Source organism: Polyodon spathula, chromosome 2 (genome assembly GCF_017654505.1).
Source record: "Polyodon spathula isolate WHYD16114869_AA chromosome 2, ASM1765450v1, whole genome shotgun sequence".
NCBI lineage: Eukaryota > Metazoa > Chordata > Actinopteri > Acipenseriformes > Polyodontidae > Polyodon > Polyodon spathula.
The window spans coordinates 40,830,399-40,846,735 of record NC_054535.1 but is presented as its reverse complement, the minus strand read 5'-3'; the positions used below and the strand labels follow the sequence as shown (position 1 = coordinate 40,846,735).

The window sequence follows — 16,337 nt, the reverse complement described above, 5'->3', positions numbered from 1 at the left end:
TATACATTTATACAGCCTATGCTGACAGTGCACATGTCCCATATATGCTACAGTACTGACTTGAGAGATTAGGTACATTTATTGTACATTTAGCAAAAATGGCTTATAAAGGCCTATGTTACTGGTTTGTTTTATTTATCTATTAATTTAAAGAATTGACTTGACACTAAGTTTTCTGGGTACAGCAATTTTTCCCTTTTTTCTTTCCTTAGCATAAAACAAGGCTGCAGCTTAAATTAAAATCCTCAAGGTTCTTATCTCCGTCTCACAGTAAAGCAAATCTGAGTTGAAAAGCGTGAAATTAGGAGAAGAGCAGGGATGGTATCATTTAGTGAACTGGTGCTGTGTGTCTGCAGGGGTAGGTCAGATATCTTTGAATATGGGGACTAGCTATGGATACAGTTTCTTTTAGGATAGGATCATGGGAATTAAATTCTGCTTTTTATTTTTTATTTTAAATTTGGGGTCAGACTTATTTTATACAGATGGAAGGAGCATTTTCTCTTGATGTACCAGCAGACAATGTATTATCCTACAATACAATTAGTGGTTCTGATAACAACCTCCCTTTGTTCAGTCCCCATGCCTATAAAGGTATGCCTATCCCCTAGTACATTAACGATGTTGAGTCTCCTTTCAAATAAAACCACAGCCGTACTAGTGTACATTCCCTTTCTGTTGGGCGAGGTTAACTATAAACACCCAGCCGGCTGCTGACAGTGAGTGAGCATTTGAGCACACACATACAGGAGCAGGTGTGGTGGTTCTGCAGTCCTGTAGGCTAAAAAGAAAAAAGCTATCATTGTATGATGTTGCTTTTAAAAATGTGTCGTATTTACTAGGTACGTTTTGCTTTCTGGAGTTTAAATGTTCAGTGTTTGTAGTTTAGTTTAATCAATTCAGTGTGTTTTATCCAAGTTTGTTTTTAAATAACAGTATTAGTGAGTTTAGCAGGCAGCTGTGCCATCCTACTTACAGTGAAATCACTGGGCTGGAGTGTACGCGACTGTTATCTTTACTTGCAATGCTTTATGTTTTTTGACTAATTCGTTGAACTCCTTTGTCCAGTTAAATAAAGATTTAGAAAAAAATACATTTAATGTGTTATCCAATATTCACATAGTTCTGCATACTACCAGATTTTTTTTAAGATGCCCATATTTGTACATTTTAAATAGTTTTTATGCAAAATGCCCCGTCTGTTTTCTCTCTACATTTCTGCATTTGTTGGAAGAAATGCACGACTTTTGTTGAATTGCTTTCTGATTTTGTTGTAAATTAGAACCCAAGTTTTGTTTTCAAAAGCATAACCTGTTTTTGGACTTGTTTTGTCACTTATTGGTCTGGATTTTGAAATAATTTTACATAGCATTTTTAGTTTTAATTGTATTTTATTTAAATTAGTTTAACAGCAGTTTTCCATGAACAGTAATTGGCTGAACTCTAACCCCTCCATGTGCCTTCTGAGCCAGCAAATAGAGTCCTATTTATTTATATATATTTTTTTAATGCCTCGCTTAAAAAAAAAAAAAAAAAAAAATGTAACTTGAAGTCCTATTCATTCATTTTAAAATACAGAATGACATACCATTCATTGTCTAGGGGCTGCATTGTTTACTAATCAGGGTGTAGTTTTACTGAAATCTGATAAAAAGCAGGCACATCCATCACATTGGTAGGTAAGCATTTAAAATATAGAAAATTCAGTTAACATCAGTAAGTACTTAAGCCTAGTAATTAGAAAATACAAAAAACACCCTATCTGAGATGGGGGTACGCAGTAGACTAGATTTTTTGGAAAGGGGTACGGGGCCTAAAGTTTGAAAACCACTGCCCTAGTAGTTACTACCTCACAGGGAAAAACTGGGCCAACAGTCACATTCATCAACTGCACCCAGTTCCACTGCCACTAGTAAAGAAATGCAAGTGAAACAGAATTGATCATTCTTGACAGAACACAAATGAGCAGCTGCACTCACTCATCTGGTTAGAAATCTAATACATATAGCTGGCACAGAAATCTTTATATAGGACTTTTTATTGAGTTCAATGAGGCTGCTGTCTTGTTTGTTTTTGTGTTCATGTGCATATCTATACACAGACAGATTGTTTAAACTACTATATGGCATAGTTTAAACGTTAATAAAAATGTACCAAATTGCACATCCCTGGAGTTTATTAGCTTTGTGTTAACAATAGTTTATTATTTGATGGATAGGATGCAAAAATTTGGGAAAGTGCGTTTCAGGAACGCATGAACAAAAAAGCTAGCCTTGACCTTGTGTGTGTGTGTGTGGTGCATAGTTAGGGTTGAGTAGGCAGTTTTAATGTTAAACCCCCAAGTTTTCAAACTGGACAAGTTGAACCCTGTAACGTGCTTTGCACGCAAAATTTCCAGTCTGGGCCCGTTGGTTAGATCTCTGGGAAGAAACATTTTGATTCCCGTTAAAACAAGAGGAGCCTATACGCCTAAGGCTCTGGTCTATCATGGGGGGGGGGGGGGGGTCTTTTTGTTTTGTTTTTGGTCAGTCTCCCGCTCCAAAACCTAGTTTGGAATTTTTGTTTGACAATTTTAGGGTACAAGGGGACTTGTCCAGAATAGTGCCTTTTTCTGGTTTCGTGAAAAAATATGACTCTGTTCTTGAGTTTTATAGATAAAAATATCCTTTTTTTGGAAAGAAGAAATCTAAGTGATGCAGAAGTTGTGGCCATAGCTGTACCATCTCTCAGCAAAACTTAATAGTTGATAGTTTTCAAGCGAGGATGTTTTGATTTTACTGTAACCATTAAAATATTTAATATATAAAATGTAATACACAGTTAGCATTTTGCATGTTTGCACTCATTAACATAAAGTAATAAATTATGTTAGTATAAAACAAATAATTTATTTACACACATACATACATAGTCATACAGTGGTTTACAGAAGTATTAGCCCCCTACCAATAATGTCACATTTTGTTGAATTACAAATAATCTATGCACAGTTTTTCAAGCTAACTAATTTTTTTTATTCAAAGCTGTAGTGATTAAACTGAACACTGTTATATGAGGAGGAGGTTAAATGTCAGCAAAACTTGCAAAGAAAATGTACAAAATGAAATTGCATAAGTATTCGGCCCCTTAAGTCAGTACTTGGTGGAAGCACATTTTGCAGCAATTACTTTCTGGGCTGCAGTAGCAAAGGGGTTGAATACTTATGCAACTAAAATTAATCTGTTTTTCTCTGTAAATCATACTTATTTATATTCTATATGCATTTTTTAACATTATCACTGTGGAGCATTTTGTGTAGATTCTGCATGTAAAGTCTAATTTGAAATGTGCAAACTTAGCAGGGGGTGAATACTTCTGCAAACCATTGTGTATATATACAGTGCCTATAGGAAGTATTCATCCCCCTTGGATGTTTTCACAGTTTGTGTTGCAACCTGAAATCTTGATGCATTTAAATTTTGATTTTTTTTTTTTTTTTGATTTACACAACCTACTCAATGTGTGAAAAAATGGGGGGGGGGTGTGTGTGAAAAAAACAAATCAATTAAAAATAAAAACCTGAAAAGTCTTCCTTAGATAAGTAATCACCCCCTTTGCTATGACACTGCTAAAGAAGCTCAGGTGCAACTAATTGCATTCAGAATTCACACAAGAAGTTAAGTGGAGTCCATGTGGGTGCAATAAGAGTGGTTCACATGATTTCAGATTAAATACACCCATCTCTGTAAGGTCACACACTTGGGTAGTGCATTCAAAGCAAAGATACTACCATGAAGACCAAGGAGCTTTCACAACAACTCCGGAATAAAGTTATAGAAAGGCACAAATCAGGGGAAGGGTATAAAAAGATTTCAAAGGCATTTGAATATCCCTTTTGAGCACAGTCGAGTTGATTATTAAGAAGTGGAAGGTATACGGCACCACCCAGAATCTGCTTAGAGCAGGCAATCCTCCCAAACTGCTGCCAGGCATTTGTCAGAGAATCCACCAAGAGGCCAATGACAACTCTGAAAGACCTAGAGCTGAGATGGAGAAACTGTCCATGTCTCAACAATAGCTGAGGTACTATTGGTAAATCTGGTCTATATGGAAGAGTGGCAAGAAGGAAGCCATTTCTGAAAAAAGCCAATGTAAAATCATGCTTGGAATTTACAAAAGGGTATGTGGGAGACTGAAAAGGTGTGACAAGAGTCTGTGGTCCGATGAAACAAATTAAACATTTTTGCCTAAATGCAAAGCATTATGTTCAGCTGTAATTGCAGTGAATACTTATCCAACCACTTGCGTTTTTTTTTTGTTTGTTTGTTTGTTTGTTTTTTTCCCTCTCCATACTCGATGAACAAGCCATTCGTAACCGGGATTTTCCCCACTAAAAGTAAAGTATTTCATTTTATATTTGGATAAAATTCACTAGATGTGATCAAAAAATGACAAACTGTGTTTTAGAGCAGGTGCAGTGACTTTTTATTGTGCTGATTTAACAATTGACGTGGCAAAGATGCTGTAAAATGATCTGTCAATCTTAGGCAGGTATTGTGACTGTTGGACTCCCCAGTTCATGGCCTGTCATTGACAGAGTGTCTGGTTATACCATCTTGCCAGGTTTGAAATTGCTGGCTGTGACGGCAAGCCACAATTGCTGGCACCCAAGACAGCGAGCCAAAGTAAGCTGCCCAAGTCTAGCCTCCAACATGCCGATTGCACCAAGTCGCTGTTCTCTTGACAGATGTATTATTGCTTTTAGTCAAGCTTGCAATTCAGCTGCTGAAATCACTCCATATCCAGTGTCCAATCAACTCCCACTAATTAGGTGATTAAGTGCATATGCTTCAGTCATAGTCACTGAAGCGTGTCATAGTCAAGAATGAAAAATGAAGTGATTTTAAAAAGAAACCAAAAACATTTTGTCAATGCCCACCATTTTATATACCTTATTTTTTTTCCAAAATTAATGTGTTTAATAGTGAAGTTTATTTTATATATATATATATATATATATATATATATATATATATATATATATATATATATATATATATATATATAATATTTACAGTGCCTATAGAAAGTCTACACCCCCTTGAACTTTTTTTCACATTTTGTTGTGTCAGTGCCTCAGTTTCATACACACTGTTAAGGGGGGAAAAGTTTTTATTGAGAAAAAAAAATGTATTGAAAATTCAAAACTGAAAGATCATAATTGGAGTTAATACTTGGTGGAAGCACCTTACAGCTGTGAGTCTGTTGGGATAGGTCTCTACAAACTTTGCACACCTAGATTTGGCAATATTTGATCATTGTTCTTTACAAAACTGCTCAAGCTCTGTCAAGTTCCTTCGGGAGCGTTGATAGACAGCAATCCAAGTCATGCCACAAATTTTCAATTGGATTTAGGTCAGGGCTCTGACTGGGCCACTCAAGGACATTTACCTTTTTGTTCCTTAGCCACTCCAGTGTAGCTTTGGCTGTGTGCTTTGGGTCATTGTCATGCTGAAAGGTGAACTTCTGTCCCAGTTTCAGCTTTCTTGGAGAGGGCAGCAGGTTTCAGCAAGGACTTCTCTGTACTTTGCTCCATTCATTTTCCCTTATATCCTGACAAGTGCCCCAGTGCCTGCCAATGAGAAACATCCCCATAACAAGTAGGGATGGTGTTTTTTGGGTGATGTGCTGTGTTGGGTTTGCGCCAAATATAATGCTTTGCATTTAGTCTAAAAAGTTACATTTTAGTTTCGTCAGACCACAAAAGTTTTTGCCACATGACTACAGAATCTCCTGAGTGTTTTTTGCATACTTCAAACAGGATTCAAGGTGGGCTTTCTTGAGTAATGGCATCCTTCTTGCCACCCTACCATATAGGCCAGATTTGTGGAGTGCTTGGGATATTGTTGTCACATGCACACTTTGACCAGTATTGGCCATAAAAGCTTGTAGCTCTTGCAAAGTTGCCATTGGCCTCTTGGTAGCCTCTCTGATCAGTCTCCTCCTTGCTCGGTCATCCAGTTTGGAGGGACGGCCTGATCTTGGCAGGCTCTTGGTGATGCCATACACCTTCCACTTCTTAATAATCGTCTTGACCATATTCCAATGGATATTCAAGGCCTTTTTTTATTTTTTTTTATTTTATTTTTTTTAATACCCATCCCGTGCTGCGCCTTTCAACAACTTTGTCCTGGTTCTTTTGAAAACGCCTTGCCGCGCTCATGGTTGAGTCTTTGCTTTGAAATGCACTACCCAGCAGAGGGAACCAATAGGACCTGCTGATTTTTATCCTGAAATCACGTGAATCAATACAATTTAACACAGGTGGAGGCCACTGAACTTGGTGTGTGATTTTGAAGGCAGTTGGTTACACCTGAGCTAATTTTAGGATTGCTATTACAAGGGGGGTGGACACTTATCCGAACAAGCTATTTTAAGTTTTTATTTTTAATTATTTTTTTTCACTTGGAAGTTGTGAGGTAGGGGGTGTGTGTTTATGTGTGTATTTTATATAGATATGCATGTATAGATATATATGCATGCAACCCTAGACTAACATAATTTTAGATGTTGCGAAAGTCTACTGGAAGCCATAATAGTTGTACAGCGGTATTTAAGGCATGTTGGATTTCGAAATGTCACATTTTTTTTTAATGTGACAATTGGGAAAACTACAAACTGGTATGCAATTCAGTAATGCTAACGTAGCATTATTCCACAGGCTTTGTTCAACTCTGTTAAGCAAAATTATTTAATTATACAGGGAGATGGTAAACTTTTGGCCATAGCTGTACAGGTGTAATCCACTTATAACAGATCCTGTTAGAACGGAGTTCCATTTGCAACATGTTGAGGAGGCATGTCCCTGTCAAGCATGGGTTTTTATGGGGAGTTACTCTGGTTAAAATGAACTTGTTTATGACATATATACTGTTTTAATAAGTACAGTTTTCCTGTTCTATAGACATGCCTTTTGCGTTTTAATCTGTGCAGTTTTAATATACAGTAACATTTTAGTATGGGTCATTCCATACCAGCTCAACCAGAGCAATTGCCTGGCACTCTCAGATTTTACTAGAAAAATTCACCTGGGGGTTTTCCGCCCCCCTGAGTTCAGAAATCCTGATCATTATTTATTTATTTTTAATTTCCCCTTTTGATCTGTGACCTGGCAAAGGTCAACCTAAAGTGAAAAAGTGACCCTGACCAGAAAAATCCCCCTGGGCTCAACTTAGACGCTCTCATCATGTGCAGCACCTTGTTCGACTCGTAATGAATAGGGCTTTTGAGAAAAAATACCAGGAGCACTTAAGTCACTTTTGGCAAGTTACCAAAACTTTATTAATGCATCAGTTAGGGTTGATGATATTAAAACGACAAAAGTAGGGAAATGCGATTTGTTAGGGTTTTTAACCCAATGGAAGGGGCAAGGCAACACAAGCAACCAGACAGTTATCATCAGTTAAGAAAACAACATACAACTCTCTGCAGATAATGAGACATCCATCATCATGGTCCACTAGGTGTATGACCTCTAAGTGCTCCCTAGAGACCTATGGGGAGGTTGTTGGGAAAGGCTCACTGCATAAGGATGGATATTTTATAGAATGCATGTGTGTTTCCTATCTGCCAACGACCTTTTTGTTGTTTGTTCATTTAGCCAATGCCTTTATCCAAGGCGACTTAGGTGGAGTTTCCATTCGTGGTGTGTTTTTTTTTTTTTGTTTTTGTTTTTTTTAGCTTGAGAAATGCGTGTGTAATGCTTTTTTGGTTTTCCATTCGCACAGTTTATTTTACTTGAGTAAACCAGGCTTGTCACCCGATGTCATGCAAATGAAGGGGAAAGGTGGGGGTTGATATGTAAATTAGCTATGCAGTAATTGTACTTGGTGCTTGTGCTGATTTTAAAGATTACTGGTTACATTTTGTGAAAATGTGGTTTCTGTGTGCAGAGAACTGGTACATGAGTGAATGTAACCTGCTGTAATAAAGCTAAGTACCTCGTGCCTGGTTGGTTTAGTAATGTGTTTTACTACACTTGCCCAAGTTTGTTAGTGGGGTGTCATGTCGTTAGTAGCTAATTTATTTTACGACTCATTAATTAAAAATCAACTCTGAGTTATAAAATGAAACTGACCAACAGGTATTGCAGATCACCATGGCTGAAAACCATCCGAGACGTTGTATATATTTCCCTTTCATTCAGACAGTACAACATATGTGATGCTGCTTATACTACCCTGGCTTATGAAACTCTACCCATCCGGATGACTGACAGCTACTGAGGAAGCATTTGACACCATGCTTGGGCAAATACTGGTAGTGGGCATTTGAAAGGGAGGTGGCAGATACTGGTGAAATGGACTGAAGTACAGCATGAGTTTGTTCCCAAAAGACTCTTGTCAACAACAAAATGAGGTGTTCAGGAATCAGTGGCTGCCTCTGAGACGGACAGGTGGAAGGTTATCACTAGTTTGAATTGGACAGCAGCGATCTGAGGTGGCTCGTGCTGTCCCAGAGATTATCTCCTTTCTTTAAAGGTGTGTTGGATTTACCGTTGTGTTAAATATTAATAATGCAAACAAATAAAACACAATCTACGTTCATTTGCAATTTTATTTGGTTAGTTTTGAGAGAGCATCAACAACCTGTTGGTATGTATGTTGTACTGTTTTGGGCGATCGAGCTGGCTCATGACATCCAGTTCACCAGCTATATTCATTAACGTGGAGGGCAGACATGCATTGTCTTTGGACATAGCTGGAATAAAAAAAAGATGGGAATTAATTCAGTTGCAGAAATTTAAGCAGCTCACTTGCTCTTCGTGTTTTAACTTTAGCATAGTTTTTACAGCAAGGGTATTCTCAAACAGCTACAGAACCACAGGCACCCTATCGGCCGCAGGGGTCGTGGTGAGCCGTGGATTCCCCTGCCGACCTAAGCCTTCCCTACCCGTTCAGCGCTCGGCCAATTGTGCGCCACCCTCTAGGAACACCCAGTCACGGTCAGCTGTGACATAGCCTGGACTCAACCCTGCGATCCCCAGACTATAAGGCACATCTTGCACTCCACGTGGAGTGCTTTTACTGGATGCACCACTCGGGAGACCCCCTCGATGGATGTCTTTTGTGTTAGCTGCAGAGTTGTATGTTGTTCGTCTTAACTGATTTATGGCTGTCTGTGGTTGCTTGTGTTGCCTTGCCCCTTCCACTGGTTGTAAGTGGGTGGGAGGGAGTGCATAGTTAGGGTTAATCCCTACTTTTGTCGTTTTTAAGATCAACCCTAACTGATGCATTAACAAAGTTTTTTTTGAAAAGAATATATAACAGTGCCATGGGAGAATGCTATGGATGAGGTGTATGAGAGGAAGAAACTTCGGTATGCTCAACTAGCTGCTGAAGCGGAACAGCAAGGATGGAGAGTCCGGGTTTACCCAGTCGAGGTGGGTTGTTGAGGATTTGTGGCACACTCTCTCTACAACCCAGTTTCTCAGAGACATCAGATTCAGTGGTCAAGAGTTGCGATGCACAGTGAAGAACTTATCTGAAGCAGCAGAGGAGCAACAACTGGCTGTGGTTGAGACTGAAAGATCTGGTTGGGGATTTCAAGCACAATTGAAAGAAAGCAACGTTGATGCATGTGTACGTCAGCTGGACTGAGCTGAGTGGGGGACAGAGGAGGGTGATGCTGTGATGCCAGAGTCACCGTCGAGCCCTCTTGAGGTGTCATGGGCTTGTCGACGAAACACCAAGGATGGAAGGTGCCCACTTGAAGACCCCAGAGATGTACTCTACTGAGCTCAGTCCAGTCTGTTGTCATGCTGAGGCGCTGGGGAGAGCGTACTGTGGTTGATCCCCAGAGCCAGCATCACAGCTGTTGTGCAAAATAAAGCTGATCCCTTGAGCCAACATTACACTATAGCCATCAACACCAGGCAGAAGGATACCTATATCATCAGAATGAAAGGAAACTCAAATGGGTCACATCATTTTACTCTAAAAATGCATCTTAGTTGGGGCTTATCTTGGCGAGAGCCGAGTCTAAAATCAGCGTGAAGTTTTAACACCTACTCTCGTGTAATGGAAATCCTTGTATAGAATCATTATATATACAGTGCAGAGAAAGTTTGTGAATACCAATGATAATTATGGATATTCCATAGTTTTACTTGAATCAAAACCAATCTTTTCTTTAATATACAATAGGGTTTATATTAACCAATTCCATGTCTTTTAACCCTTTGCGGTCCATTTATTCAGCTCCTGTCAGGCACATCAGGTCCAATTTATTTTCACACTAAGGTTTATTTTACACACGCTGTTTTAAAATATATTTTTCCCAAATAACTGGTTTAAAGGTTGCAATGCTAGGCGACATCAGTACTGCCTCTCCAGCCAAGCCCCACCCCGTGGTCGCTGTATTTTTCACATACCTCTTTATAGACGTGCATACTGATCAATCCTCTCTTGATCACTCGTTTTATCGCCAAAGACCTCAATAATGCGATCCAAGTCATTATTTTTTTACTGTAACATCTCAAAAAGCTCTGCAAATGTCTGTGATATTCTTTGAGCGCTGGATGACTGGAAAACTTCTAGAGACCTGTGCTTTACGTCTTTTCGATGATGTCGGACAGGGTCAAACATTGGACTGGAAAGGGAAAATCGTAATGTCGGACCTGGTCCGGCATTGGATCACAAAAGGTTAAAACAAAATGATGTACGAATTAGACAAACAATAAGTACTTAAGATTCAGGGTATGTGAAAAAGTAAGTGAACCCCTGGATTTATCAGCTCAATTAAGGGGATAATTAGAATCAGGTGTTTAAATAATTAGGCAGATCTTCAGGGGTGAGTGTGGGAGGCCCCACCCTATATAAAGATCACAAACTTTGGGCTTGGTCTTCACCATACAGGTGTGTGGAAACACATCATGGCACTATCAAAAGAAATCTCTGAGGACCTCAGAAAAACAGTTATTGATGTTCATCAGTCTAGAAAGGGTTACAAAACCATTTCTAAGGATTTGGGGCTCCACCAATCCACTGTCAGACAGATAGTCTACAAATGGAGAAAGTTCAAGACCACAGTCACTCTACCCAGTAGCGGTCGTCCTACCAAAATCTCTGCAAGAACAAACCAGAAAATCATCAAGGAAGTCACAAAGAACCCCAGAGTAACATCCAAGGATCTGCAGGCCACTCTCGCCTTGACTAATGTGAGTGTTCATGACTCAACTATCAGAAAAAGACTGAACAAGAAGGGTGTTCATGGAAGGATAGCCAGGAGGAAACCACTGCTCTCTAAAAAGAACATTTCTGCCTGTCTGAAGTTCGCCAAAGAGCACATAGATGATCCACAGGACTTCTGGAACAGTGTTCTCTGGACAGGCGAAACGTTATGATTGGCAAAAACCAAACAGTGTGTTCGAACAGAAGAACCTCATCCCAACAGTCAAGCATGATGGTGGGAGTGTAATGTTTTGGGGCTGCTTTGCTGCCTCAGGACCTGGACGGCTTGCCATCATTGACACAACCATGAATTCTGCATTGTATCAGAAGATTGTAGAGGAGAATGTCAGGCCATCAATCCATTAGCTGAAGCAGAACAGAAACATACAAGCAGATCTACAAATGAATGGCTGCAGAAGAAGAAATTCAGCGTTTTTAGAATAACCTAGTCAAAGTCCGGACCTAAACCCCATTGAAATGTTGTGGCAGGACCTGAAGCGAGCTGTCCATGCAAGGAAGCCCTCAAATGTCACAGAGCTGAAACAGTTCTGTAAGGAGGAATGGGCCAAAATTCCTTAAAATCAATGTGAGAGACTGACCAACAGTTACAGGAAACGCTTAATTGAAGTAATTGCTGCTCAAGGGGATGCCACCAGTTACTGAAATCTAAAGGTTCGCATACTTTTTCACAAATGGATATTGAATGTTGAATTTTGTGGATAAATAAGTGTTGAAAAAGAATCATGTTTTTGTGTCATTTGCGTAATCAGATTATCTTTATCTATTATTATGACTTGGATTAAGATCTAATAACATTTTAAATTTTAAATCTGTGAAAATCATAAGGGGTTCACAAACTTTCCCGGCACTGTTTGTGTAATTTATTTATTTATTTTTATTTATTTATTTATTTATTTTAAATAAATAAATCTAGAACATATCAGATTTCCAGTGGGGTCCTAACTTTACAGCTGGTTGTGACTGAGGGAGGTAAAGCAGCTTGCCCAAGGTCACACTGCAGTCCTGATTTTGAAAGCAATGTGCAAGGAAGTACACAGAGTTCCTGCTTTTTGTGAGCTTGTGTACTCGCTCATCTCTTGATTCCCAGCTAGTCGCTCTTTCCTTCTAAGCACCACTGTCTCCTTAAATTTTCGATCTTGGAAATTCATTGTTCAGTTTGGCCAATATTTAGCGAATTCTTTTTTACTGTAGCCTACTTAGTACACAATTAATAAAAAACAGAACAGAAACAGAAGCGCTACAGAAATCATTTTTTAATTTACATAAAAATATAATTGTACTTACTGCAATTTTTAATTTTATTTTTATAGTCTTTTCCTTCTGTTTTTAACATCCAGATTTGTGTTTCTTTTTATTTGGAGGGTCCAGAGGTTGAGCAGGTTTCGTTTTTGATGGTTTAAAAATTATAATAGGTGTTATGACAATAAACTTTATGATAATGACAAAATGCCTGTCAAAAGAAAGTCTTCATTGTTGGAAAGTATGACAGGAATGTGCCAATTATAGAATGTCTTTAATTGGCATATTTTGTATAATTGTATGTCAAGATCAGCCAATAGCTTTTGGCTTTATGAAGAACTGAGGAGGATGGAAGCCAATTAGGAGTGAAAAAGAGATGGGACTAAGGGAACAGGACACAAGCAGGAAAAGAGAAAAGTGGAAAAGAGTGAAAAGTTTCACTGCGTGCATACAGCTTAGTTTAGTAACAACTAAACATTTCTAGCCCTAAAGGCTGTTTTGAGTAGGATAGTCGGCACAGAAATAGTACATTTTTTACAATTTTATTTCTGTATGTGTGTGGCTTTGAATAAATGTAGTCATTTCAGCCTAAGAAAAGCTGCATATTTCATGGCCACTCTTTCTTCTGTCTTTCTGCTGCAGTCAAACAAGGTACCAGTGGTCCAGCCATCGCATGCAGTTCACCCACTTACTCCTCTGATCACCTACAGCGATGAGCACTTTGCACCCGGGCCTCACTCGGGACACCACCCCCAAGAAGTCGACTCCAAACAAGGTAAAGCAGAGACGCATATCAGATTTGCCTACTTTGGCAAGGGGTGATTCACCCCAAGGGTCCATCAGCATTTTTTGCAAGCTCTGCAAATATACTCTCTGATGGTAAAACTTGTCAAGAATGCAAAAATATTTTGGCGCTATCTTTTAACATTGCTAAATTTATTAGCTAAAACTTTGTAAAATTCTGAAGTAATACTAGAATAAATCTAAGAAATAAGATTTCTTATTGCAAAGCTGTTTGAGCCATTCCAGGTTTTACTGTGAGCTTTATTAGCAACAGTGTCTAGGTAACAAACTCTGTTCTTTGTAAGCCCTGTACTCAGACCTTTGTAAAACCTGTCAGCTTTGCAGTAAGAAATCTTATTTAGAGTCCTGATTTTCTTAGATTTATTCTAGTTTTACTTCAGTATTTGATCGAGTGCTTTAATTGAAGAGTGAATGTACTTTAACAATCAAATACAGCACAAATTACATCCTGTACTGCTTCAGTATAGAACATGGATTGGTTTGTTAAAATTAAGGCACTCCATATTGTTTGGGACTTGGGAATCCAAGTTAGTAGGTAGCCGATTTGATCCCAAGGAGAGAGTTGCATATGGATCAGTCTAAAATTAGCATCATAAACATGATGACTAGGGAGCTGCCAGTCTCCTGGAGAAAATACCAGTACTATAAAGCCATTCAGTTTGCTATGTGCTGCACAGTAGAATTGCAATAGGGTTATTAGAAAATGTATTATAAAACAGGACATGGTGAGATATCACAGCTGCTTTCTAACACTGGAGGTTTAACAGTGTGTATTTTCTTGTTTTTAAAGTAACATTCAGTTTCACAGCTCACATTTTATTGCACAAGTTTAAAACATTTGTGTTAGTTTTATTTAAACCTATAATTAAGGTACATGGTAATGTACAGGTGCACAAAATTGGCTTTTCTACAGCAACCACAATGTGTTAAACAAGGTATATTCCACTGTATTTCACACCTCATTATAATTACTGTTTTCTTTCTCACAGGAGTTTTGTGGTCAGCTATACTTTAAGCACACATGCTTTTCATTTAGGTTAAAAAAGTTAAATGATACACCATTTTGCCAGAAGAAGAGTTGACCTTGAGTAGGTTTCAAAGCCATTTACCCTATTATTGGCAGTAGTTCCTGCGTCTGAGCCAGCTCCACGTGTGTGTGTGTGTGTGTGTGTGTGTGTGTGTGTGTGTGTGTGTGTGTGTGTGTGTGTGTGTGTGTGTGTGTGTGTGTTTGTTGTGTGTGTGTGTGTGTGTGTGTGTGTGTGGTGTGTGTGTGTGTGTGTGTGTGTTTTTTTTTTTTCCCCTTCCACCCAACATTCACCATATACTACTTTAAAAGCAGAATCAACCAAACAGGATGTAATTTCACAGTTACTTTTCGGGGTATAAAATAGCCAGTCAAGGCCAAAAGCATTAAATATTTCATAGATATCATCTAGAGGCAGTTATATAGTGCTCACTCGCTAACAAGGCTCTTGGTTATAACAGCATGTCTGTATTACCTATACTAGTGATTCATGAAATAACTTCTGTTTCTGTCTCTCCCTTTTGATACAATATCTGAACTAAAGAAAAGCTGTGCTGGCACTTTATAACACAGGCATCTTATTCAGCATTTGTTTTATAACTAAGTAAATGTTAGGCCTGTTACATGGTTATCTTTCCTAATGCATTTACTTTTTTGCTGCGAGAGGAGCTGTGGGTTTCTCCAGGAGACGAGACGCTTCCGCTTCACTTCAGCCCCGCTCCGGCAGCCAAACCTGGGGCGAGCTCATTCCCTCTTCCCCTCTCCCAGCCCACTCTCCTTCTCGCACTTGGTTTGCTTGTCTGCCGCTTTGAACTGATCTCCCGGGCGCTGATAAGCCAGGCTATTTTATAGTTTAAAAACTGCTAATTAAAATGATCCATGAGTGGGAATGTTACCTTTTTTTTGTTTGTGAAAAATATATAGCGTTGATTACATGGTGCTTTATGCATGGTTAATTCACAAAAAGTTTCATTTTTGCTTCACTATATGTGCATTATAGAGAGGAAGTTATTTTATTTTGTATTTGACAGATGTGTTTGTGTCCCATGGTGCCCCCCCCCCCCCCCCCCCCCCCCCCCCCCCCCGTTTATAACGCTCTTCGGTTATAATGCTTATGTTGTGTGTCCTCTGAGACCCACATTATAGCGAGGGAGCAGTGAGTGTGTGTGTGTGTAAATGTGAAATATACTTAAAGCAAAATAACACATTACACTCAAAGGTTTGCAGTGGCCAACTTTCCTTTTCCAAAATCATATTTGCATTAAAATAATGATCTTAAAAAATGACTTTAGACAGGTGCTGGTTTCAGATAAACAGACATGATATTTTAAAGAGTCTCTTCTCTGTTTATTCTGCAAACAGTCTCAATCTCCTGACTATCAAACTGTCCACTTTTCAGAGAAGAGCAAGGGGTTTTTCATCGTATTATCAAAAATAAAATTCATTTGTACAGTTTGGTCTTTTTCCTTAATTTCTTTTATGGAAGGGTGTAGCAGGGTGGTAGGAAAGCCCTGCTTACGTGTATTGTTTGTTTATTTTAGAACAGGGTTTCCCCCTCTGCCCCTGTCTTATTTCGTGGTTTGTTTATTATGATTTGTGTTTGTATTTATTGTATGATGGTGAAGCACCGTGTGTGTGTGTGTTGTTTTTGCAGCGTGAATGGGAAGCCCATCCACGTTTTAATTAAAACTTGTGCAGAAGGTGGCCATATGTGTTTATTTTTGTTTAATTATTTTATTTAATTTTGTGTTATTTAATAAACGTCGCACGCCGTGCCTGTAAACTGCAGTTACCTGTGTGCTTCCTTCTTCTGGTATGACGTTACCGCTCGGCCATTTCCTGCCACAAAGGGATTAGTGGCATTATTGATGGAATTGTGGGTCTACTTTTATCCAGCTTTTGGACAATGCACAAAGGGGATGAACCAAATATAGCTAGCATGTGACTTACTGGTATGCAGAAATTGCCTTTTAAGAAGTATTTATCGACAGATTGCCATTGATTGGTACTGAACTGTAAATGAGGGAAGGGCAGCGTTT

General features: G+C 38.8%; 1 protein-coding gene across 3 annotated transcripts in view; it reads left to right on the top strand.

The window, feature by feature from the left end:
• Window positions 1-16,337, top strand: part of LOC121296434 (lymphoid enhancer-binding factor 1-like) — a 67,248-nt gene that overhangs the window by 36,300 nt on the left and 14,611 nt on the right. For all 3 annotated transcript variants that reach the window (XM_041222027.1, XM_041222008.1, XM_041222018.1), the window contains exon 3: window positions 13,113-13,245. In XM_041222027.1, the coding sequence (XP_041077961.1) occupies window positions 13,113-13,245 (133 nt within the window). The remainder of the gene's footprint in view (window positions 1-13,112; window positions 13,246-16,337) is intronic.